The sequence below is a fragment of the Anopheles marshallii genome, chromosome 2 (assembly GCF_943734725.1).
Source record: "Anopheles marshallii chromosome 2, idAnoMarsDA_429_01, whole genome shotgun sequence".
Lineage (NCBI taxonomy): Eukaryota > Metazoa > Arthropoda > Insecta > Diptera > Culicidae > Anopheles > Anopheles marshallii.
In genome coordinates this window covers 16,283,779-16,307,895 of record NC_071326.1, presented here as the reverse complement: position 1 = coordinate 16,307,895, position 24,117 = coordinate 16,283,779, and the positions used below count along the sequence as shown (strand labels likewise).

The 24,117-nt window shown below is 45.7% G+C and overlaps 1 protein-coding gene across 1 annotated transcript; it reads left to right on the top strand.

Moving 5' to 3' along the window:
* Positions 1 to 8,515: 8,515 nt before the first annotated feature.
* On the top strand, positions 8,516 to 19,747 carry LOC128716140 (polyhomeotic-proximal chromatin protein). Its single transcript, XM_053811064.1, has 7 exons — positions 8,516 to 8,577; positions 10,743 to 12,595; positions 12,667 to 13,168; positions 13,238 to 13,406; positions 13,478 to 14,864; positions 17,972 to 18,724; positions 18,822 to 19,747. Exons 1-7 carry the CDS (start codon positions 8,516 to 8,518, stop codon positions 19,745 to 19,747), a joined length of 5,652 nt encoding a protein of 1,883 aa, XP_053667039.1.
* The last annotated feature ends 4,370 nt before the right edge of the window (positions 19,748 to 24,117 follow it).

Sequence of the window (24,117 nt, the reverse complement as noted above, 5' to 3'; positions counted from 1 at the left end):
CCAGGATTAAGCACAAAGTTCCACCATGTCTCCGGCTCAAACTTATAGAATTAAGTTTTTGTTTTTGCTTCGTAAACTCTATCAGCCACTCTCACACACTAACAGGATAATGTATCCTTTCCACTTACTGTACCGTATTTGGTGGTTAGCATAAAATCACCCGCTGGTTGTAAGAAAAGACTAGCCGTTGTGTGTGCGCGTGCGTCAGACAGGGAAAGCTAGTTTTCCGTTTACGAATCGTGCAAATGCTTCGAAATGATAGTTAGCAGCCTTCTCCATCGCATGCACGATGATGCACACACGTTCCTTTGCTTCGTCCTTTCGTAATGCGCACATGCGCTGTTGTCTTGTTTCACACACTGCCGTACTAGTTGTAGTGGTTCGTCCTAATAGCTCCCAAGTACCATCCCCCATCATCATTGCACGAGCACCCCCACTGTTCAGAAGATTCCCCGTGTGTGTTTGGGTTGCTTCGATGCGAACCACGCTGGTGTACATTCATCGAACGAAGGATGTTTGGTGGTTACTGAGACAAGTGACACAGAGAGAGAGAGAGAAAGAGAGAGAGTGAAGAGGAAATTGCCAAATCTCTATCTCCCATCCTTTACGCATTATGTGCTTTCTTCTTTCACTATGGTTACGGAACTCGCACACTAAATGCGTGAGTATGTACTTCACCCGGCTCCGTATGTACTCCCTAGCCGATAGGGAGAGGAGGGAGGAGGCGTGAGTTGGTAGAAGCATAAAAGCATTTTCCTTCCTTCACGAGCTTGCTTTTTCTCACCATTGCTCTAAGATTTATGAAGCCAGAACAAAACTTTGTTCCATAGAAGAGCGCAAAAACGGTAGACTGGGAACAGAGCTTTGCAGGCCAAGATCTTTCACAGGGTTGGTGTGGGTAAGATGTGGACCCACAAAATGTGGGAAAGCAAAAGGAAGTTAGTTACTGTGAAGGAAATGAAATGTTTTGTTTTGGGAAAAAATCGTACCAAAAATGGAAAAAGGATGTAAATTGCATTATGCTTCGCAAGTACTGGTCGGATAATCGCACAGAGACATGTAACGCTTCACTGGCCCCAGTGTGCACTGAGACAGAGAGCATGCACATGTGTGAAGTGGACATGTTGAGAATATCCCACCGTGCTTACCGTGGATTTAGCTTTTGATTGAAACGAAAGTTGGACTACCGGGAGACTTGGATGCGTCGCTTTGGGAAGAATTCAATAGCGACCAAGTTGGATGAGATAAAGAGAAATCGAGAGTGAGAGATTGTCAAAGGACCAGGCGCCAAGCAACTGCTGAAGGATGGTTCTTAACTTTGGTGGAGAGTTGAGTGTTGAACGCTTCTATTGAACATACAACTCTATCCTCGATACTAATCTACGGCTCTCTGTTGGGCTGATGTCCGTGGAGTTCCGTCTGTTATGTTGCACACAGGGAGAAGGATTTCTTCAACTATCGCAACTTCTAATACATAAACAGAATCAGACTGGCCAATGTGAGGTACATTGGGAGGAGCAAACCTCCAAGTCGGGAAATAAACTGAAAGATTTGTCCATCAATTCCTTGGAGGTTTTCTGTCTAAACTACCAGTTTGTCTAACATGTACCCTGTTCCTTTCGATTTATGTTTCTTTTGCTGATAAAATAGACGACTGTTTAATGATTTTAACGGTCCCTGTCTAACAACCAACATGCAAACATTCAGATCATTTGTGGTGTTTTGGTGTTTCAATAAAGCATCCAACGAGTTTTGAGGAACATTAACCATACTTTTGAAGTCTCTTCTTATTCGGGCAAAATTTCAAGAACGAAAAACTCTTGCCGATGCCCGATGTGTTCAGTTACAAATATTCATTTTGGGTGTCAAAAGCTGTACACAGATTACTTGTGCTTTATTAATCTTGCTAACGTTTTCCAATTTCACCTCATCCGCGGATCTATTACGCTCTACCCCGTACTCCGCTCAACTTTCTGTCATATCGTCTTACCGCTGATGCTTCATTTCACAAATGGCTGAGCACGGACGGCACGGGTTTTAGGAGTATCGAACAAGCGAACACAAGCAGAAAGAATGATGGAAGAGATCAAATCGGTAAGGAGAATAATTAGCATACTAACTTTCGAAACCAAACTCGATTTGTACTGCTCATCTAATTCATAACAAAGAGCACTTTGTTGTGGTTGGAATATACATAACAATCAATGGAATTAGAGAGACGGATAAGCAATTTTCTAACGAAATGAGGCAAAGCTGGAACAGAACGAACAGAACGATGGTCGTAAATCTTGACAAGGCGTTTGTTTTGTAGCCTGGTATGTGGTGCCGGTTCTTTCGTGTGGAAGAGTGTGAACCACACTTCGATAAATGGTGTTGCTGGCATCTGTGGGTATCATTGGAAAGCTTGATTATGTTGTCTGTTTTTAACTGCTGGCAAAGGTTGACAATGATTATATTATTCCTTTTCCTTCCCATATGGTTTGGGTATGCGTAAAGCATGGGCATTCCAGTATCTAGAGGTCGTTTGAATAGCCGCACTAGGGTTGATACTTTTGGACAATCATACCATTAGCTGGTTATTGAGCATACTGTTTATTGGATTCTCTATTTTAGAACTTCCAGATATGCTGCCTTGGAACAACCTGTTATAGAAACTCAGGATGAAAAGGCAAAAAGTCGTGAACAAAATATCCGTGGAAGACCAACATGTCTAGCTGCTTTTAGTGGCCATAAATAACGCTTGTTCTTTTGCTTGTTCTGTTCAATCATTGTTGATGCAAAAGCCAACGAGATATAGTGGAAATATGTATTACTTGTTTTGTTTTTGCACCGAAAGCTTCACAGAAGGATATGAACACAGTCGAAGGTGGCAACACAGGCCACACGCATGTGCCAGAAACTATAAAACCCATGTACATGCACCTATGTTTATGTACCTTTTTTGGCAAAGAGCATAACAAATAATGGAGAAAGAAGTCAAAGGAATGATTTTCCGTTTTTATTATTGTAATTAATATAAGTTGTTATAAGCCCCTATGTTGTCAAACATTTGCTTTTACTGTTACTGAACTTTATTTAAAAAAAAAAAAACAAAATATGGCACATTAGTCAATAGAGTACTTCAATTGCGATTAACGACAAGTTGACAGATGATCAATAATAAATACGCAAACGTTTTAAAGAGACAATAATGCTCGCCCTGCGTAACCGAACCATGCATTATGACGTTTTTTATGATGTTTCTTGCCTCATATGAGCATTAAATTGAAAATTCCTGCTCCTCCTATCCATCAATCGAGCAAATTCAACCCTCACCACCACCCCGTTCGATAACAATTCCACACCCCCTCTCCGACCGTCCGTTCATTTGAAGGGATGGTGTTTTCTGCTGTTATTTTTGTGCTACACCAAAAATTAGAGAGAAAGAGAAGAAAGAGACGTTTATGTTCACTTATGGATGATTTCAAAGTAATTTATCAAATTTTTCCACCCGATCACACCACCGAACAAGTGTTGGGAAAAGTGTAGAGGGAGAGGGTGTCCGTGCCCGTTTTGTATCTTCTTGGCACATAAGTGGTCTCTTGAACATTTGCTCTATGGGTTTTTTATTTGCTGGTTTGTGTATGAACGTTTTTCCCTGCTTTATCTGTTCGAAGGGATTTTCCACACTGCCCCGTCCATAACCGTTTAGCGTGTGTGCAATTTTTGTGTGAAAATTTTGCGCAACAAAAAAAAATCATATGGAAGAAAGTGAGGAAAAACAAAAAAAAAATCCCCCTTAAAACGGGGAAAACTCCGTTTGGGGTGGGATGGTAGGCATCAGATTGTTGAACTAAGCTACAACCGGAAGTAACGCATCATCATCACAGCTGGCCCTGATCGCGGTAGGCCCGGCACGCGAATGCAACGAAATTGGCGAAAAAAAGGGGGTGAAATGAAGAGAAAACAGAAGAAAACAAACGAATGGGAGGAAGCAAAAGGGTTCACGAGGAAAACGAAACAACCAGAACCAATAGACACATGATGAAAAACCGCCGAGTTTCATACGCCATCGGTAATGGAAATGGCCCTCTCCCTTTCTTTTCTCCCTATCGCTTTCCCATCATTATGTTCCGATGATCTGTTGTTAAAAGAACATACGTCAAAATTCTTTAAACGTAGCAAAAAAATGGTACGAAAGTAACAGCACAGCGGCAACAACAGCATAAATGGAATGGTTGGGTAAAAATGCATTTTTACCCAACAATTTTCGTTCACCTTCTTTATGGGGGGGTTTCCGAATTTTTGTTTTGTTTGTGTTAGCATGTTTTTTTTTGTATGGCTGGCAAAGAGAAGGGGCGTCCCCATGCGTTTTCGTCCCCCTTCTCCCCCCTCCTCCACCCTACTCCCCCAAGGTGTTTGCAGAACATCGCTAAGGGATGTTGCCGGCATGTAGTTAAGAGAGGGAGAGAGAGAGAGAGAAAGAGTAAAACAAGAGAGAAAGAGAAAGAACCATCTTCTTAATTTTTGTCTAAACGGATATTGGACGTGTGTGTGTGTGTATGCATTAGAAAGCCATTTTTTTTGGCTACCGTGTGTGTCCGTTTCCCGTTACCGGTGGAAGTAGGAAGTAAGGATAAAAACCTTTGGGAGGGTGGGTACCCCTGCTGGTATGCGTACGGAGTTTTTTTTTTCTCTTGTATGGCATCCCGGTGATGGATGCGTCCGAGGAAAATGTGCACATTTTCCGTTCGGTTCCATTCATTTTACATCCTGCAGTGAGAACTAGATGAATTAAGCGAGACATACAGCGAGAAAAACAACAGAAGCAGTACGAGGGAAAGAGCGCACAAAAAACACACAATCACACATGTGTGTATGTGCGGTGTGGGGTTGCAAAGGGACCTAAAAGCTGCAACAGCAGAATCATGCAGCATGCTGCTGCTGCCGCTGCCGTTACTGTCGTTTTATTGTTGTTCCCTTGATCCCGGGCGGATTGGTTCGTTTGAGTTTTATCTCAGGGGCTTTTGCATTAGTACGGGCCATTTTTTTTTTCAACACACAAAAATCACACATGCAACACATTCACCATGAAGGGGAATAGAAGAAAGTTGGTCGAAGTAGGCAATTTGTGGACGCACGTTTTAAAGGGTTGCTATGTTGAAATGCCCAAAATGGACTTCGTGCTTCAGGGATGCAGGATTTTGGAAGGAAACTACTGGAGAAAGCGCACCAGGATGATATGGTGAAGATGAGCGAAAAGTTGCGAGTATAATTATGCACCATCCATAATACAACATACATTTGCAAACGTGTAATATGTAGGGATTAAGAAGAATGTCATTTTTGCAGAATGGGACAAACTGACAAACCATTAACTAAAGTTATAATTTCTTCGAATTTCCATTATAGCTATTGAAACAAGAAACAGGGAAAAGCATCTGCAAATGTTCAAGGCCTGTTGCGAACGTTAACTTTCACCTTCCACCAGCCACCACTTCATTAGTCCTTTAAGTTTTATTACACTACAAGAGTTTTATTACACCAAGCTACATCGGGACCGTGAGCCCGTTGTGGTTTGTATCTCTCTTTTGTTATGCTAAACGTGTTTCAGCTTAATGGGATACAACGAATGGAATACAACGAAACATTTTATAGCAGGGTTGCCTGAGGTTACACTGATTGCGGTCAGAGCAAGGATTGGTTATTCGACGTTTTAGTTAATACTAGCTCAGTAAGTTAATATACGATTTGATTTGATCTGGGAGACTGTTATACCAAATAGATAAAAGAATAATCTCTACTGTTTGTAGAGGTAGTCACCGAGATATGCTATTATACCGGTTTTGGTCTCCTGAAGGAGTCCTCTAAACTGCTCACGGTAGAGCGCCATTATTACCATTAACAGTAATTAAAATGACAACCCGGAAGGTTGAGACCGCAAACCCAACTATTGAGGTACTATCGAGTAACCCAACAAAAGTAAACCCAACCAGTGAAGGATGACTGTACTTGAGTTTTGTACTAAGCTGTCAAACGTCAAAATCGAAGTATCTTAGTAAATGCGTATAGTAGAAGACATTGAGTACCTCGGGTCGAGTACTTCCTGCATCAAGGTAAAGCTTCCAAGTGTTTCGCGGTGGTTGATCTTTTTCTTTATCGGCACAACAAATCTCAAGAGCCTGCCACATCTCTGGATAAGTCAGTCCTGCGTACGGGGGGGATTGGTCCGGATGGGATTTTGGTCCGGTCCGTGCGTGTGAAGACCGGCCCCGTTACTATCATGCCACCCGGCTGCCCCGCTGACATTATGTTTTTAGAGCAAATAATAGACTGAGAGGGGTTTTGCATCTGAAAGTCATTGAAGCCCTTCTGCTATATTCTGCAAGCTATTTCCGTGCTACTGCTGTTACTGAGCACTACAAATTGAACGTCTACATCCATGCATTGGGTGCAGTATTAGTGTACGCCCTGACAGCTAAGTATGTTTGTAGCGTAAAGCGATTCTCCCAAGCGGCTTCATGTTTGGGGCGAACCCTTCCTCCATTGGTCGATCGTGCCAAAAATGTTCTCGGTCGGGAAACGAAGCATGATGCTGTAGGTACGGGTCATAACACGGCCTGCACCTTTTTCTTCACGCGCTCGGCCGATACATGCACGCGGTACCTTAAATGGGTATGGGCGCACAGGAGAATGATGATGCGGCCCATCGCCATTGTTGTCCGAAGTTATTTCGCAAATTTTACGGCTACGAAACCTGTTTTCGAATTCGTTCTTCACCGGGAGATGTTTTTCTCCCGTTTCGTCGCACGAGGGCAGCTGAAACCGTTCGATCCTCGTTCGACCCGAGGATCTATAACAATAAAGTAGCATTCACTTGTAGAGAGGCGTAAGATGAAAGGTGAGTGAAGAACGTTGGACCGATGGAGATCAGTCACTCTGTAAGCGTTGGCAAAATGGGCAACTGGGGAGTCTTCTTTTTTCCACAGAACGCTCTGTATCCGTCATGGTCGTAATCTGTTACTGCTGTTGCGCTTGCATCCCACTACATTCACTCGCGCGCTCTGTACCGTTGTCACTCTCTGTGTGATCTTGAATAATCCATCAGGGAAGCACACCGGGGTCAGGTAGTCATAAATGTAATATTGAACGTTAATATGAGCCAGTAGAAATCGTCCGCTACAGTCAAATCCGCCTTCGGGTGATTCGGGTTTCCCAGTTTTGCTGATGATTGCACTGGTGGGCTTGCTGTTTCGAATCGAAGCTGCGGGCCTGGTCAGTGGCGCAAGTTTTGCACGCTCGGGACCATCTCTTTTCCATAACTGGTCAGGTTTAGCACAGGAATGCATCGAATTTTTATTGCACGCCGAAGATGTGTTTGTCGTTGCCGCGCGATGCTCCATGTGTCAGATGTGCATGTAAACCGTTTTATAGGTTTCACTCAAGGCTATGGAGGCTAAATGGCTATGGAGGTCAGGCATAAGCAATTAACCAGGTACGGAGTGGGAGCTCCGAACTCTTTTCCATGATACAACACTGCTATGTAAGTGAGTTCTCGTTGGAACTGCATTTCAAGCAAGGGAACCTTAGAAATGATAAAGTTTTTTCCATCGTCCCATGGATGGACACTGCAAATCGTTCGCTAACTTCGTTGACATTCAGTGATGATGGACTTGTTGGTGTAGCAATGTCCTTGTTTCGACCCGGAGCCGGCTGACATACGACATCCTGTCTAAGTTTGTTTTGCTTTTGTTTTCCCATTTCATCGCCCCGGGAGTCAATCAGAATCGGAGGAAAGTTTGGACATGGCAGTCGACGGATTGGACAAATAGAGGAGTCTTTTAGAGTTTTTTTTTGTTGGTAGCTCCTAGGGAGAGTTTATCGATGGTGAAGTTAGACACTAATTGCAGTGGTTTGATGCTGACAGGTGGCGTTCACGTGTTTGGTGAATAATGTGCACCTAAACACAATCTGTCCACAATGTTTTGGCTTAGGTCTGCTTTATTTATACTAATTCGTTTTAGATAAAAAATCCCTTAGTGTAGAGCGGTGATCATTGCAGCAAATTCATTCAACAGTTGTTTTTAGTCTTAAGTTAACACAATCGTCTTTAGTTTCATTCGATAAAATATCAACTTCAGTTAACTGAATATGGCGGAATCTACAATCGATTTATGTCATAAACCACAACTGCCGATGATAGGGTTTTACGCGTGAGTATTAGTAGTTCCCTCATCGTCATGGTAAGCTGCAGTACAATTTTAATCTCGACTGGGTTAAATTCTGGACATCTACTTTACTGCTTTCTGCTAGTGGTACGCATATGGTTGTGTGTTTCAACATTCCCCTATGTGCTTTAATAAACAAAGCCGGAAGTAGTTTTGTTTGGTTCGGCATAGACACTAGAATCAATCATCAACCTGCCCATCGTAATGTGTTGTGTGCACATCTTCGATTCATCGTATCCGTTCCGTTCTGTTCTGGTCCGCACGGAACGTACAAGGTGTGTCGCACGGTTCTCTCTGTGGCACGAACGATGTCCGGAGATACGGAAAATGTTGTGCTAGTGGCAGGTTTTGAGCTACCGTTTGGCGGAATGTATCTAGCAAAGAGGCCAGGTTTTGCATGTACACCTGCTGCTTTTCGAATGGTTAATGGGATGGGCTTTGCCAATGGTATTGGCCAACGCAGGGTTGTATGATTAGTTTATCAGGACATCAGGATCCGTTGCATGTGTTGCATCCAGGTTGGTATTTGTATAGAGGTTTTGTGGAATTTATAAACGTTGTGGTACAATTGTGAGTTTAACGTACAGCTCTGGTGGACATCTCTAGGTACAAAAGGAAGTTTGTGTGATTTTTTCATCACGCTATGTTTATATGCTTTCATACGGAAAAGATTCTAACGTTAGTTGCCATTTTCTATCATCTTTGAGCAATGCTGGAAAGTTCGAACAATTTGTTATTGCATTGAAATTGACATCCACATGCATTTAGCTTTTAGGGAAGAAGTAATAGATTTGAAATAAGTAAAAAGAAGCTATCTAAACATTAATAATCCAATCCTCCTTCGTACGGCTTCCAACGATTCTATCCCATCACTCGTTTGATCAGTTCGCGTCTGGCACGGCTCGGTTAACTTGTCTGCCATGACAAAACGATGCTTATTGTGTCTTTTTGCTTATTCTGTTTTTTTTGTACATAACAATTTATCAATACACCAAAATGGAACATAAAGATCTGCGCATAGGTTAGAAGCTAAACGCACTGCAGTCTGGAAAGTTATGTTTGCTTTCCTGTTGTTTGCTTTCCCTGCTGCTTCGGCTCTTAGGACCGACGTGATGGTTGCTGGAATTGCAAAAGAGATTCACTGTTCGATTGGAACCTTTCTCTATCAATCTCACCAAAAAAAAAAGTGATCCAAAAAACGACGGACCTTGAGTAAACGGTCAATACAGAAAAAAAGGGTAACACGTACTGCCTATGTACGGTCATTCCTTTCGGAGGTTTTGTTCTACGGAAAAGTTGTAGGACAGCTTCCCCCTTGTTTGTTTGCTCGATGTACGACTAATGAAAGAATTGTCTGGACTTTGTTTACCGTGACATGTTAGAAATTAGTGGACTTTTTGTTGTTGAGAATGAGTCCATTTTGCTTTCGATTCGATCGTCTGTTGCTTAATGTGTCAACCTACAGCACACCTGTTGAATTGTTATTATTGCACACCGATACTGTAGACAGCGAAGTCATTCGATTGTTTTGCTCCGATGCCGCATGCCGTCTAATAAAATTCCCCACTTAAGGTTTAAACTTAATTTATTATTTCTATACGCTTCCATCTTTTCGCTTTCCCAAAACGATTGCTAAGGGTTGGTAAATGGTAGGAGTAAGTAGTTTTTATTGCTTCTTCGTTCGAATGTAAGAGAAGCAACAGATAGACAGGGTTAAAGATAAAATTTGATTCGATTTGATGCGATTTTATGATGTTGTGAGAAATCTATGTTTCTGTGCACTCGATGTCGCCCTTCTGTTCGATATCGAAGTTTGATTTGCATCTTAATGTTCATCAAACCATATTACGCAGAATGAGCAGGGCTTTCTCCTGCTATAGTGCATTCACATTTAATGCTTTAGGGCAGCGTATGGATGGCAGGACATTTCCATCTCGCAATATGTACCAGTGCCAATATTACCAATACACAGAGCAGCGAACAGACACTCTCTTATGCATTTTCTACTGCACTTCCCTTATCTAGCGTGTATAGGTAAGCCGGCAGCGTGTAAATCGTGCCCTCCTACTCCTCCTCTCCGCTAGTCCTGCAGTCCTGAGTGTCCTGTATTATGTCCCGTCTAGTGAGATTCTCGCGGGTGTGGTACAATGTGTAGAAGCTCCAAATAACTTCGTTTCATTAAAATGAGATGAGCTGCAATCCGATTACGGGATGCTTCCTGTCTTTGCGTAAGAAAAAAAATGTGGCTGATATTCCATTCGTTTAAAGGCTCTCGATTAAATTGAACCTAAGTGCACGGAACACTAAGAAGTGCATGCTGTAAAACAGCAGTTTGGATTCTTATACATCTTTTCGAATTTACCGGCAAACTTTGTGTGCTTAAGGACTGGTTTCGGGATAGTAGATATTTTTAAGGTGGATTTCCAATTGCAATTGAATAAATTTCTTCCATCGATTTTGTGATATTTTTAATCGTACCACTTGCACACATGCGACTAACATTTCCTTCCGTTTTCTCATATTCTTTCTCTACAGATCTGAACACTACGACAATATCAAACGGCAGCAGCAAAAGCAACAGCAACAGAATCAATCGCAAAAACAGCATTTATTGGTGCAAAAGTTGCAGCCTATAAAACCACACAACCAAACCACCAGGGAAGACAACAGTCTCGTACGAGTTGGGTACACGAACAGCGTGAACTCAGCTCCAGCCGGTGGTACAAGGCAGCAGCAGATTTTAAGCGATTCAAGTAATAGTGCTACCATTGTCACTATTGAACTGCCCTGGAATCCGATCATAAAGGCTGGAGCACAATCACCGGCAGCCGCTTGTACCGCACCGAGTGCCCTTTCACCGCTTCAATCGATAACGTCCGTCGGAACGGGTACGGGTGCCGGCAGTGAACAGAACAATTCCCAGCTATCGGTGCTACGGTTTCAAACGTTACCCAATTCACAAACGACGCCATCGTCTACCCTGCGTACGATAAACGGGACGACCACGATCGTCCTTACGGGCAGCGGCACAGTACCACCCGCGAACAGTAACGATCGATCGTCGCTGAAGTGTTTGGAAACGCTTGCCGAGAAGGCGGGTATCACGTTTGACGAACCGTACGACTTCCTTCCCGACACGCTGGAGAAATCCCAGAGCCCGGCGCAGGTGGCGCAGCAGGCCACGGTGCCGCTGCACCTCGCCCAGGACCAACTACTCCAGTATCACCAAATTCAAGCGTACGGTGGCACGATCCAGGTGAAGCAGGAGTACACACCAACACCGACCGGTCAACCCGGTACGGCCGGCGTTGATCACCAGCAGCAACAGCAACAACAAATTCAACAGCAACAACAACAACAGCAGGCTCAGCAACAGCAGCAACAAGCACAGCAACAACAAATGCAGGTTCTTGCGGAAGCAAGCGGCGTGGCACCGCCCCAAAGTCCACACCATGCCCAAACACTTCAGCAGCAGGCCGCCCAGCAGCAGCAACAGCAGCAGTCTGCAGCGGCGGCCGCGGCAGCCCTTAACACCATGTCACCGCTTCAAGCGATGACCACGGGGCAGCAGCTTTCGTCCACCGATTGGCCGCACGGCCGTATGGTTGTGCAGCAGCCGATCTCGAACGCACAATATCTCCAGCAACTGTACGGCACGCAGCCGATCGTGTTCCCACCGCTGGGAGGTCAGCAGCAGTTTCAACTGATCACTGCCTCCAAACCGTTCCAAGGCACACCGCAGATGCTGACGACGACCACCGGCAAACAGGTGATCGGTACAACCGGGGCGGGTAACTTCAACGGTCCATTCACATTCTTTTCACCGGTCAGTGTGGTTAACTCGCAGCCACAGGCACAAGCGCAGAACTTACTTCCCGCGCTCAGTGCGACCGCCGCACAGTCTGCGGTGGCCGCTGCAACTGGGGCAACCGGTAACAAATCGGGCACCACTCATCAGCAGGATATGCAAAAAGCGCTACAGAATGCAGTCGCAGCAGCGTCGGTGGCCGGTGCCACAACTGGCCAAAAGGTTCAGCTGCAAAAGATTGGCACGGCGGCGGGATTAACCGGTGCGGCTGGTACTGCGCAGCAGCAGAATTTAGCCGCACTGACACAACAGCAAGCGGCAGCCGCAGCTGGACAGCAGTGCGTCCAGGTGTCTCAAGCACCGATGCAAACGGCTCAGCTGCTCAGTCCACTGCAGCAGCAAGGTCAGCAAATGCAATTCTCAACCCAGTGGCCACTGCCGGGGCAAATTTGGTCCACACCGAACGGGCTTGTTGCGTCGAATCCGATCATCATTCGCGGTACTAATCCGGACGGTACGCCGAATGTGTTCTTTCCCAGTACGCAGCAAACACTGCAACAGGCGCCACAGACCCATAATCGTAAGTTTTGTTGTCGAGTTGGTTTCTGTAGTACAAAATTAATTGACGTATTTTCTCTGCTTTATTCCTAGAACTTGCACTGCCCTGCACGATCACTCAGTCACCGCAGCAGGTGACACAGCAGCAACAGCAGCAGGTGCAACAACAGCAGCAAGCAGGCGGCCAATCAAACGCTAATCAAGCTACAGGAGTGTCCGTTGGACAGGGTGGACCACTCGGTGCTGCAAACGCTGGAACCACACAATCCATCGGAACCGGCGGTACATTGCAGACGCAAAAAGCTCTCACCGGACCACTAGGCACGAAGCAAGGCCAAAGGCCACAGATACTGCCCCAGGGTACGTCGCCCATCCGTCCGTCCGTATCGACACAAACGGCCCAAGCGCAGCAGAGTCTGCTCAACAAAGCGGGCAACAAGATGCGCACTAAGCAACCGATGGTTCGTCCGTCGGCGCCGATCATTAAGACCGAGCTGGGCACTGGCACGACGACACCCCAAAAGCTTGGCCAAACTACTAGCCAACCGACAACACCTCAGCAGCAACTGCAGCAGGTTGTTACCAGTAGTGGAAAGTAAGTGAATTGTGATTTGTTGTAACATCTCGTCGAACACGTTTACAAGTTTCCTTGTCTTTCTTTTAGAATGGTGCTAATGAACACAGGCACAGCGCTCAGTCCAGCGGTGCTCAATATGCCACTTTTGGGAGACAGTAAGCAACAGCAACAGCAGCAGCTTCAGCTGCAACAACACATTAAAACGGCCCAGCAGCAGCAGCAGACAAACAATCAACACATTTTGCTACAACAGCAGGTATGACGTTGAATACAGCTGTTCAAAACTAGTTGTACTAACGTATCGCATGCTTTTATTCGTTCCCACAGGCTATTTATCAACAGCAGATGATGCAACAGCAGCAGCAACAGCAACAAGCACAGCACCAGCAAGCACAGCAACAGGCCGCCGCCCAACAGCAACAGATACAACAGCTGCAGCAGCAAATCCTGCAACAGGCCGCCGTAGCCGGACAAGCAAACCAAGCGCAGCTGCTTACGAATGCCGCTCAGCAGGGTCAACTGGTACAGGCAGCAACGGCTGGTGGTGCGCAGCAGGGCAACATAGTGCACCAGCTCGTATTCCAACAGGGTCAACCGAATCAACCAGGCATGATGATCAACGTTTCCTCCGATGCCTTGTTGCAGCAGCAGCAAGTGCAACAGGCACAGCAACAGCAACAGGTCCAACAGCAACAGCAGCAGGTCCAGCAGCAGCAGGCTCAACAGAATGCTCTGCAAGCACTGACCGGTCAGCAGACGGTTGGTGGTCAGGCTGGAAAGGGTGGCGCTGCCACCACAACGCAGATGATTATGGCGACCTCACTGGGACAGCCGGGTGGTGCTGATCGTACCACGATCGTATCTCAGGGTGGTCAGGCACTGCAGATTGATCGTAATCTGCTGCCAGTGTCCATCACCAGCATGGCGGGTAATCCGATTGTTGTCACGAGCAATGGCGCTACCATTTCGCCCATCCATCAAACGGCCAATCAATCGAACGTAGCCACAACCAATGTTGTCGCAGCTGGCGCACTGCAGTCCACCCAACAGCACCACTCGCAGATACTAGTGTCCTCGATGCCTAACTCGGTGCATCAGGGTGGACAGAATCCAATCGTTGCGATGACGTCACTGTCCGCCGCCCCGATGTCAGTCGCGTCGATCATCAGCTCGGGCACGATTCCATCGATTTCAGCCGGTGCCATAACGACAACCGCATCCCTCGGACAGCAACAGGCAACATTGGTAGCGTCGACCGGTGGTGCTACGACCGCGCTGCTTAACGCCGGTAAAGAACAGGACCCGAAAGCTATCAGTGTTGCGATGCATCAGCTGCAGCAGCTTTCCACGCCACAGAAACAGATTCAACAGCAGCAACTGCTGGATAATATGAATGCTTTAGCAGCGGCCGCCAGTGGCACAATGCTCGGTAGTTCACCAATCTCTGGTGCAACTGTGGCTGGAATAACGTCACTTCCTGGCTCTCCGGCCACCTCAACGGCGATGAGCATCATGAGCGCGGGAGGAAAGATTCCCACTTCAATGGCACAGGGCGGTCTGATGGGTTCACCGCAGGCGAACCTCAGTGGCGTGAAGTTGGGTGTGTTCCAGACGCAAGGTACTCAACAGATTCAATCCGGAATCATCGGTGCATCGATGGATGGATCTGGGAAGGAAAAGTTACCCGCAGCAGCAGGCGGTACGGAAGCGAAAGGTAGGTTTGAAGGCTTTAGAAAGTTAGTTTCCAAGATAAGAAATCGCTATCTAGAAAGCAAGATGCAATTGCATCAGCAATTGAAATTGACATCATAAAGGGATGAGTTTATGACCGATGGCGTAGTGTGAATAATTGATTCCTGATTTGGATATTAGGTGGCTCTGGTATATGTTTACGAAAAGCCATAGTGTTGCCTTTCTAAAGGAGAGATGATAAATCTTTCACATTTATTGAAATGTTCGAAAGCCCTTTCTACGCACTAGCTTTTTGTGAGCGCGAGCGTTTAGTGTGTCGCTTCCGAGCATGGGATACATTTCGCAAAGCCATTTTTTTCTAATTCGCACACAACGCGGCACCTTTTGTTGGTATGGGTTGTGGCTGTGTGCTTGCCATTTTATTTCGCCGTGCGATGAACTCTTTTGGGGCCCCTTCAGGCCCCCGGAAAGTTCCCCCCACCCCCTCCCCTCCTGCCAAGCGAATGCGATTCGCCTCGCATTAAGAAGCAGGGAACACACTAATCAAATGGCTGTGCCGCGGTGTTGGTCCAGTGACTGAGAGACTGTAGCCACCACAACAACACGGTGGTGAAGCTCTCGTGCGGCTTTCGAGTGTGAATAATTATTCGCTGTCTCCCCAATATCCCTCACCTTCATTGCGCAAAAAAAGTAAATGCGAGAGTGTGGCAAACGGGTGGCTTGATGGGTACGCGTCACCCAGACCGAACGAGGGGGGGTGGTCGGTCTTAAATATCGTTTCAAAATCATCAACCAATTTAATGGGGGGACCGTGGTGGTCATTTTTTTTTTCGTTGCTGTTTAAAAATCCTAACCCGGCATTGTTTGCTGATGTTCGGCCGGTAGTGTTTTATTGCCTGTTTTTAGTGACGTGCAAATGAGTTGAGAAACCATCTTCTAAGAATCACCGGTACCCCAACCGGGCAACAAGCGATCGTTGGGTGATCGTTAGAAAAGCATAAATCGATCATATTTTTGTGATCATGCAAGACATTTATTGTCACGATCTAAAGGCGGTTGTAATGAAGAAGTTGCTCACTCGCAGAATCCCACGGTACAGCGGCATTCATTCGTGTTTGAGAAGTAGAATGGTTTGCTTGGTGTTTGGTGGTCGGTCACGCGGATTAGACAAACGTGCAAAAGCGAAAACATTGGCCGGTGATGAAAAGAGTGTGTGTTCGAATGTGTGTAAGGGTAGCCGGTGTTGTTGTTGGGGGTGCCATTTGATGAGTGGCAGAAGGGGGCTAGTTTTGTGTGCGGCTCAACATTCATAAGCACACAGACACACACGCGCGGAAAGTCAATACCGGTGAGCAGCGCGCAGTAAAGGAAAATCCATGTGTGTTAGTTTCGTTTGTTGGCGCTTGTTGAACTTGACATTCGCTGGAATCGGCAAACGAGCGTCAGTTGAACGCGAGTGGCCAATGTTGTTTCGTGTTTCGCGCTCTGGTCGCGCATATTTTTATCTGTTGGTATTGTGCAGTTTGATGGGGTTTTTTTTCTATTGTGCTCCGGGAAGGATTTAGATAGCGTCGGTACACCAGACGGTGTTATCAAAGCCGCAAAGTGTGCACCATCACCGGGAGAAGTTTGATAAGCCACAACCGAACCGCACACTCTCTGTGTTTTGGTGTGGGATTCAGTGTATCCTTTTTGTTTTTGTTTGTATTAAACGTGATGTGATTAATAAATAATTTCTGGTGCTTTACCAAACGTTCAGGCGTGTGCGGATATTTCAAGGCCACCTCCGATTTGTGTACCGGTCGATGTTGCATCGAATGACACAGTGATCGATATAATATATTGAGCATTAGCGCGTAGCCGGGGGGTGGAGGTCCTGCATATGGTGTTTGCGGAGTGGTGTGAGAGTGAGTGTGCGTGTGTACGGTAATAGTACAAGCATGGGGAATGTGGTAGTGCATCACGCTACTACTACCATACCATCGTTATTGTATGCGTGAGTGTTTGGCACAGTTTTCTAAGGGAAGAGGCTGAGTGTTGTGTTGTTCGGTGAAGCACAGCCCCCGCCTCCCACCACCACAGCACGTGTCAGTTTTGAAAACGGTGTTGGGGTTGAATGGGGTTTAAAGGGAAAGAAGATGAATCATGGTAGGCATTGCCGTTGACAGTTGATTGCAGTTTGTTTTTCCCGGTTAGGCGCTACTACACCTACTATTAAATGTGGAGCATAGAGGGTAATGTGCCTTTTTTTTGTAACAAAACTCAACAACGCAAGAAGGGCATGACGTCAGTAAACAATGTAAAGGTGCATTTGTTCTGGCAGCGTACAGAAGCGGCTGACATTTGGTGTCGAGTTTTAGTACGAAAATAACAGGGTTGGAGGTGTGAGCAGTATACACGTGAAGGATGAAATGTTTTGATTTTTAAACATCATAAAAACAATAGTGTGTGTATGTTCTTGCTACATAAGTCCGATGGCAAAACGCCGGACATAACGGTGAATCATTGTATATGGGGCGCAGAAGCTGCGCCAAACCGTTGTGTCAATAATGAGTTTTGATCAGAGTTGTTAATTGACCTAAAATCTATCAATTTTCACAGTGAGTTTTTTGAGCGTGTAGCGATGTTATACATGTCTTACGCTAGTAATTGAAACATGAAAGTTTCAAGATGGTTCTTCTGTGATAGTAGTATGTGAACTACGACAATTTATGGTAGAATATAAAGTAAAGGTTGTTAGAGATTTTTTTTTAACACTAAAAACTTTTTCCAAGCCTTGCCAACGTCAACTGTGGTTTGAAAAGTTTCAAAAATGGAGATTGATTGGAAAATTGAGTTCTACAATAGACTCAAATTTCCCCTATTCATAATTTATTATGTAAATTTTGTTGTATTTTTTACGTATTTTATTTTTTTTTGGAAATCAATATTCCGTTCCTTTGACATTGACAAAATTGGTATTCAAGATTTCACCCAACAAGCAATTGCATCAAATTTGTTGCTATTTTAAAATATTAATGATTTTATGAATCACTCAACAATACTAAGTTCAGCACCGTTTCATACCATCGCCTTTTAACCGTATGTTTAGACAAATTTGTTAATCACGTTCTTGTTTTATTATATTAGATTTGGATCAATCGACGACTACTGGTACTCTTGCCACGGATAGCGCATCCGATGGGCAAATGAACGGTGTCGCTAGTACCCCGATGGACACAACACCTGCACCCGGTACCGGAACAACGGTGGCCAATTCAAATGGATCCAGCACCGATGCATCAAATCCACTGTCATCGCTTGCCTCAGCCGTATCTGCAGCCTCGGCACTGTCTGCCTCAGTCTCGCCCACAACTGTGAGCAGTGGCGCAACGGCGACCCAGAACTCCTCAGCAGCAGCTACTGCCCCAACATCTGGCTCAGCAGATGATGCGACAAAAGATTTCAGTGCAGCAACGTCGACAGTATCGTCGGCAACCTCTACCACTACTACCACGACGATGACGGCCGGTGCATCGAGCACCGCTAACTCCACGACTGCATCATCCACAATGTCTACGACAGCGATCGCAACGGTTACGGGCACGTCAGCAATACCGGTCAGTAACATCGGCTCCAATGGTATGCTCTCAACGAACGGAAGTGTGTCTTCCTCCGGTTCGATTGCAACGTCTTGCGTTACAACTCCATCCACCGGTTCAACCGGCGGATTGCCACCGAAGACGGGAAGTAGCGCAGATAAGGGAGGAATTCCAAAGGCGACGATCAAACCGAATGTGCTGACGCACGTGATCGAGGGGTTTGTGATACAGGAAGCGAATGAACCGTTTGCCGTACAGCGACAACGATACCCGGAGCGAGACAACTCTGATGAACCACCGAGTAAGTATACATTGGTTTTGCTACGAGACATGAGACATCTCAACCAAGTTAACTATTGTTTTTCTAATCGATGTTTTGTTTGTTATCTTTGCTCTAGAAAAACGCTCTACAAATGAAGCAAATAGTCCCCTTTCGCCATCGACTCAAAGCGGTGATACGGGCAATTGTGAGGTTTGCGGCAAGGCGGAACTACGCAGCAAGATGAAGCGGAAACGATTCTGCAGTGCGTCCTGTGCTCGCTCAGCTAAACAAGGCTCTCCGGATCAGTTATCATCTTCCGTTCAGAACGGCGGAACTGGAATAGCGCTTTCAACTGCACCTCCAACAACACCAACCACCGTTGCGACGACGGTAGATCCGTCGATCGTTGGCTCTCTGAACGGTATGCTTGGTACCGCATCCAACCCACCGGGTGTCGTGGTGCCAGGTGTCGATCCATCGCTCGGTACACTTCCGCTTGGATCTCTAGCAACGACGCCTATGTTAAATCCTGCTATCGGAGGAGTGCTACCGAACATTAAGCTGGACTTGGACCAGCAGCAGATGCAGGCCGCCGGAGTACTACCAATGGGTACGCTGACACAACAGCAACAGCTGTTACAACTGCAACAGCAACAGGGTCTACTTCAACCGGCTGCAACGGGTATGGGACAAGGGGAACCAACGTCGGCCATGCTGATGGCGGACGTAAAGGCAGCACCAGTAACACCGGTGGCAGTAGCAGCTGCTGCTGCAGCCGCCGCCGCTGCTGTCGCTGCCAACAGCGATGAAGGTTCTTCCATACTGCGCTGGTCGGTACAGGATGTGTACGAGTTTATTCGGGGGCTGCCCGGCTGTGCCGATTATGCGGAAGATTTCGTCAACCAGGAAATCGATGGCCAGGCACTGTTGCTGCTGAAAGAGAATCATCTCGTTAGTACAATGGACATGAAACTAGGGCCGGCACTAAAAATCGTGGCACGCGTTAATCTCATGAAGGCAACCGTCGCTCCAACGGAAGGGCAACCACAGCCCGCTCCGTAAGCTCTCTTGATGCAATCATGTTGCATCTTTACAAAAGTGTAAATACAGATTGTAAAATTCAAATACTGTACGTTCGCGTACTGATCTTTACTTCGTACCGTGAGCAGAGAAAGGAAGGAATCATACACATAAAGAAACAGTGGAAAAGAAAATAGGTCGCGTCAGCATTATATAGATTGGAAAATCAAAACATTTAATTTATTATATCCATCATACATACTCGTTGTTTCGCTGTTGTACACCTTTCGCCACTAATAGAACTGATTAGAGTTGTCGTTAAGAAATAGCATGTACGGGAAAAAATGTAGCAACTAAATTAAGGTGTCATTGAAATGTTTTAGCATTTAATGTAGCAGCAATCATACAGAATAGAACAATAGAGCAGGGATTGCAATGTCACATTCAGAATCATTTGGATTTCTCTCAGTAAACTGAATTTCGAAGAAAATCTTAATAATGTATTGTAAATACCTAGGTAGATGAAAGATTACATATGCATCGATGTAATGCGTGAATAGCACACGGAAGATCCTTGAAAAATGCCAGCTATTTATCATAATATATGAAGAGTAGTGTGAAGGAACTTTGTAGATGACAAATGAGAACAACAAATATGTTTCTTGAGTATGTCTTGCAACAGGTGTTTTCTAGTACGAACCTGACCAATTGAGAGAAAAACTCGCGATGAAATCGAAATGTTTTGTACGTGAAACAAATCGGTAGGAGATTAGAAATCGTGAACACAATTTCTGTCCGGGCATTAGGCATTTTACCTTAGCGCGTGTGTTGCGTTAATCTGAGCGAAAGGCAACAAAGCAGTGCCTCCAGTATTTATCACTAAATTGGGCGTTGTAATTTTCTAAAACGAAAATTCTTCCTTGTAGATGTACGGTGAGCACAACAGCGTTTGTAACTAACGTGTATGACTGCATAGCGCGCTATTAAGGAGGCAAAAAAAGAACGTTCTTTTTCGCATTGTACATTTTTATTGATAATGGAAAAAGTAAACAAATATACATATGTAAGCAAAATTTTTAAAAGAAACGGTTGGTTTTGTTTTTGGTTCTGTATAAATACAATCGAAAGAATACAGCGTGCTCTTACAGAGATACAGTGTAAATCGCAAGACTTTCAGTACAGTTGGATACAGTGTAATGTTCCGACCTGTTTGTGTGTGCCTTGCACAATACCATTGTTTGAAGATCGCAAAATATTGTGTGGCGTCCATGGTTAACGTGTACCGTAAGGGCAAAAAATGTCAGGTGGAAGGCCCACAATACCAAGAGGTTTGGATTGATATTGCGAAACTCATTACTATCCAGTATACTTACTTACTTATCAGGCGCTACAACCGCCTCGCCGTGTTGTTGCCGGTGTCGTCTAAACCGCCCACGGTCGAGTGCAAGTCGTCTGTCAATCCACTATCCCTTTCCTTTCTGATGGACGCATCAACACCATCACTCCATTTCAATTTGGCCAGCCACGCCATGTGGACAACCTAAAAAGACTACGAGCTGGGTCATTCAGTGTCATTGTCATGACGTGACCAGCCCATCGGAGTCTGGCGAGTCCAATCAGCCAGCACCCTAGCGCGTATCTCAGCACCAATGTTGTTGTCTGTGCAGACTTGACCCAAAATAGGTGAAACTTAGGACGACTTCGAAAGATCCCCCTGCTCCCTGCCACCATCAACTTGATTTTTGCTTCGTTAAGCTCCAGCCCACTGTTTTCCACCGCCTACTTAATCCTATCCTGAATGACTTGTCAGATACATGAAACAGGACATATGCAGGACTCGCACATGTTCACTCCCAACAATTCGTCCGTGTATTCCTTAATCTTCATTTTTTCTCTCTACCATACCATACCTAATCGTATTTTGTGGAACAAAAAGGTCACAAAAACATTGTCTTTATGCCGATCGAATCGTTCCACAGTTACACACCGCCGCCAGTACGTCACATATAATTCAACGTTCCCAGCACGTAACACGCGTTGCCACAGCAACGTTACCCATCATCTGTGACATATTCGGTAAAATGTTGCTGCCGCCGGCCGACACGACTAACTACCCGGTAATGTTTTCCGCACGTCCGCACTAATGACGCTGTTGATTACGCAAATACGCGTACCGCGGTTTTTGGCATCTCGGTGGCTGGCATGACACCAAATCGTCGTAAACGCCGCGTAAACCATTAACATGTGAGAACTGGTTGCCGGTGTGGCGAACGGCAAAGAAAAGCCACTGGAACGAAGTCTTCTCCGGGGTTTCCTATACAAACGAGTGTGCTGTGAGCTGCTCCCTACGGCAGTATTTTGTTCGCGTGCAGCAGGCGAGAGAGGGTCATCGTAGGGTCACGCTGCAAAACTATGCCGTGTAGGCAACAAGCAACACCCGTGTCAAGAAGAAGCACACCTGCTGCTGTGTAGCGACCCCCGAAGACCAATCCAACGACCCCCTTGCTGGGGGAGGGAGGGGAGAGGGGTGAGAATTGTGCAACCAGACGGAACGAGGTGAATCGTTAATGTGGGTAGGGTGCAATCGACACCGGCCATAGTTCTGGCGACTGGACAGGCTTCTCCGGTAGGATCGGTGGACATCTTGATGGGAAACGGTGCGACCAAGTTCCAGCCAGTCCAAAGCCCGAGATGTTGAGGTAATAATTGGCGGTGCGCTAGGTAAGCAGAGGGCCGGCAAATATGTCTTGATTAGCATCGAATGGATGAACCTACGGGAGTCTATGTTGTAGGAGTTCTGGGAAAGATCTGCGCGTCTAATCTCGGACGGTTGTTCTGGAAAAACCGATGATGGGTTAAAGTGAAGTGGTCAAAGAGTTTACCCTAGGTCGAACTGTTTGGCGTTCCGCTGCGGTAAAGTGATTCCTACATTGGGAAAGGAACTAAAACCATCACCCACTCAAAAGGCACGTTTTGCAACTCGAAAAAGGTCCATAATGTGCGGTAATCTCATGGTAAGGGATTTGGCAAAGGTTCCCCGTTCCCCTTCATCAATTTAAACGTTCGCTAATCGTGTGACTTACAAAATTTGCCCGAAGTCCCGACAACCCTTCCGTTTCCCAAGTGAAAACCCTTGTGCTGTTAAAAACGGTTTCGTTAATTTGTAGCTCTTTTTCCGTTCTTAATGCGTTTCGTTATGTTGCAAAATGGAAACGGATGCCCGGATGTTCGGGTGTGCTGGGGCCCCAAAATTGGCACTAAAACAAATGCCAGGATTGCTGAAAATAAAACAAAACCAAACAAACACCACTGCGCGCAATGGGAAGCGACCATTTATTGCCCTTCGTTGTGTGGTTTTTGTGGTAAAAACAAGAGATCACGTACGATTTGGGAACCGTTTTTGCATGCGGGAAAATGATACCCAACACGGGAACTGTGCGGGAGGCTTACCGGGGTGCGGTGGGGAAACCGATGCGTTCGTCGTTCGGCCGGAGTAGTTCCTGTGTGAATTTGTCCAAATCTTAAATCCCATGCCGAGATTGCTGGGTGTAGTTGCATGGGGTTGGATAAATTATGTGTGTGTGTGTGTCTTCTTGTTCTAGAGCACACACACACACACATTCCCTGGTGGGAGAAATGTACTGAATGGTTTCGTGTTTCTAAGGGATGTGATTGAACGCAGCAAGCGATGATTGATTGCACGGGATAATAAGTGTCCGGCGGAAGACACGAGCACCATTGCTCGAGCTCCGCCAAAACAAAAAACCAGATCAATGACCCGTCGCCCCGGAGGATGGCCGTAGTACGTACATAAAATCACCGCAACTGGTCAAAATATGCATGAAAGTTCCGTCCGGAACTTGACGAGGGTAGACGTGAATGAAGGGCCGACCGTGTTCGTTGCCGATGTTTGCGGTTGAAGTAAGTAACTGCTTGCGATATATTGCTTTAAGCGTAAAAACCAGAAACCAATTGTTTCTGTTGCTATTATGCAACTCTGCAGTACTTTTACTTTAAAAATATTATAAAGAAATGTTTGTTAAAGAAGAAAAGCTTCAGTTTCACCAGATGTTCTTCCGAGCTGCACAAGAGCTACTCCAGAAATAGTAACCTGTTGTAATGGTGTATCCTTACAATTAGGCAACATAATAATCCTTGTTTCAGCAATTTAATAATATGATAGCATCCAACAATATTTATGAGAGATAAAAGGGTGGAACAAGATGGTACTACGCCCCGGTCACTTAGTACTCGCTCAGTAGTGCATGACTCAACTTCATTCGCGGTCGAATCGCGACTGTACTGGCGCATTAGGCTGCTAATCTTTTGGCGGTGTGGTTATGTAGTTGTGGGTAATTTAAGTCAAAGGAAAAATCGAGTAATTAGCTAAATAACCAAGATCGACCAAGCTC

Bases quoted from the DNA above. Each gene is read 5' to 3' on its own strand.
- LOC128716140 (XM_053811064.1), top strand. From the start codon at position 8,516: ATGTCCGGAGATACGGAAAATGTTGTGCTAGTGGCAGGTTTTGAGCTA. The intron at 8,578-10,742 runs GTATCTAGCAAA...CTTTCTCTACAG, and splicing joins GAGCTACCGTTTGGCGGAAT to ATCTGAACACTACGACAATA. The intron at 18,725-18,821 runs GTAAGTATACAT...TCTTTGCTCTAG, and splicing joins CAACTCTGATGAACCACCGA to AAAAACGCTCTACAAATGAA.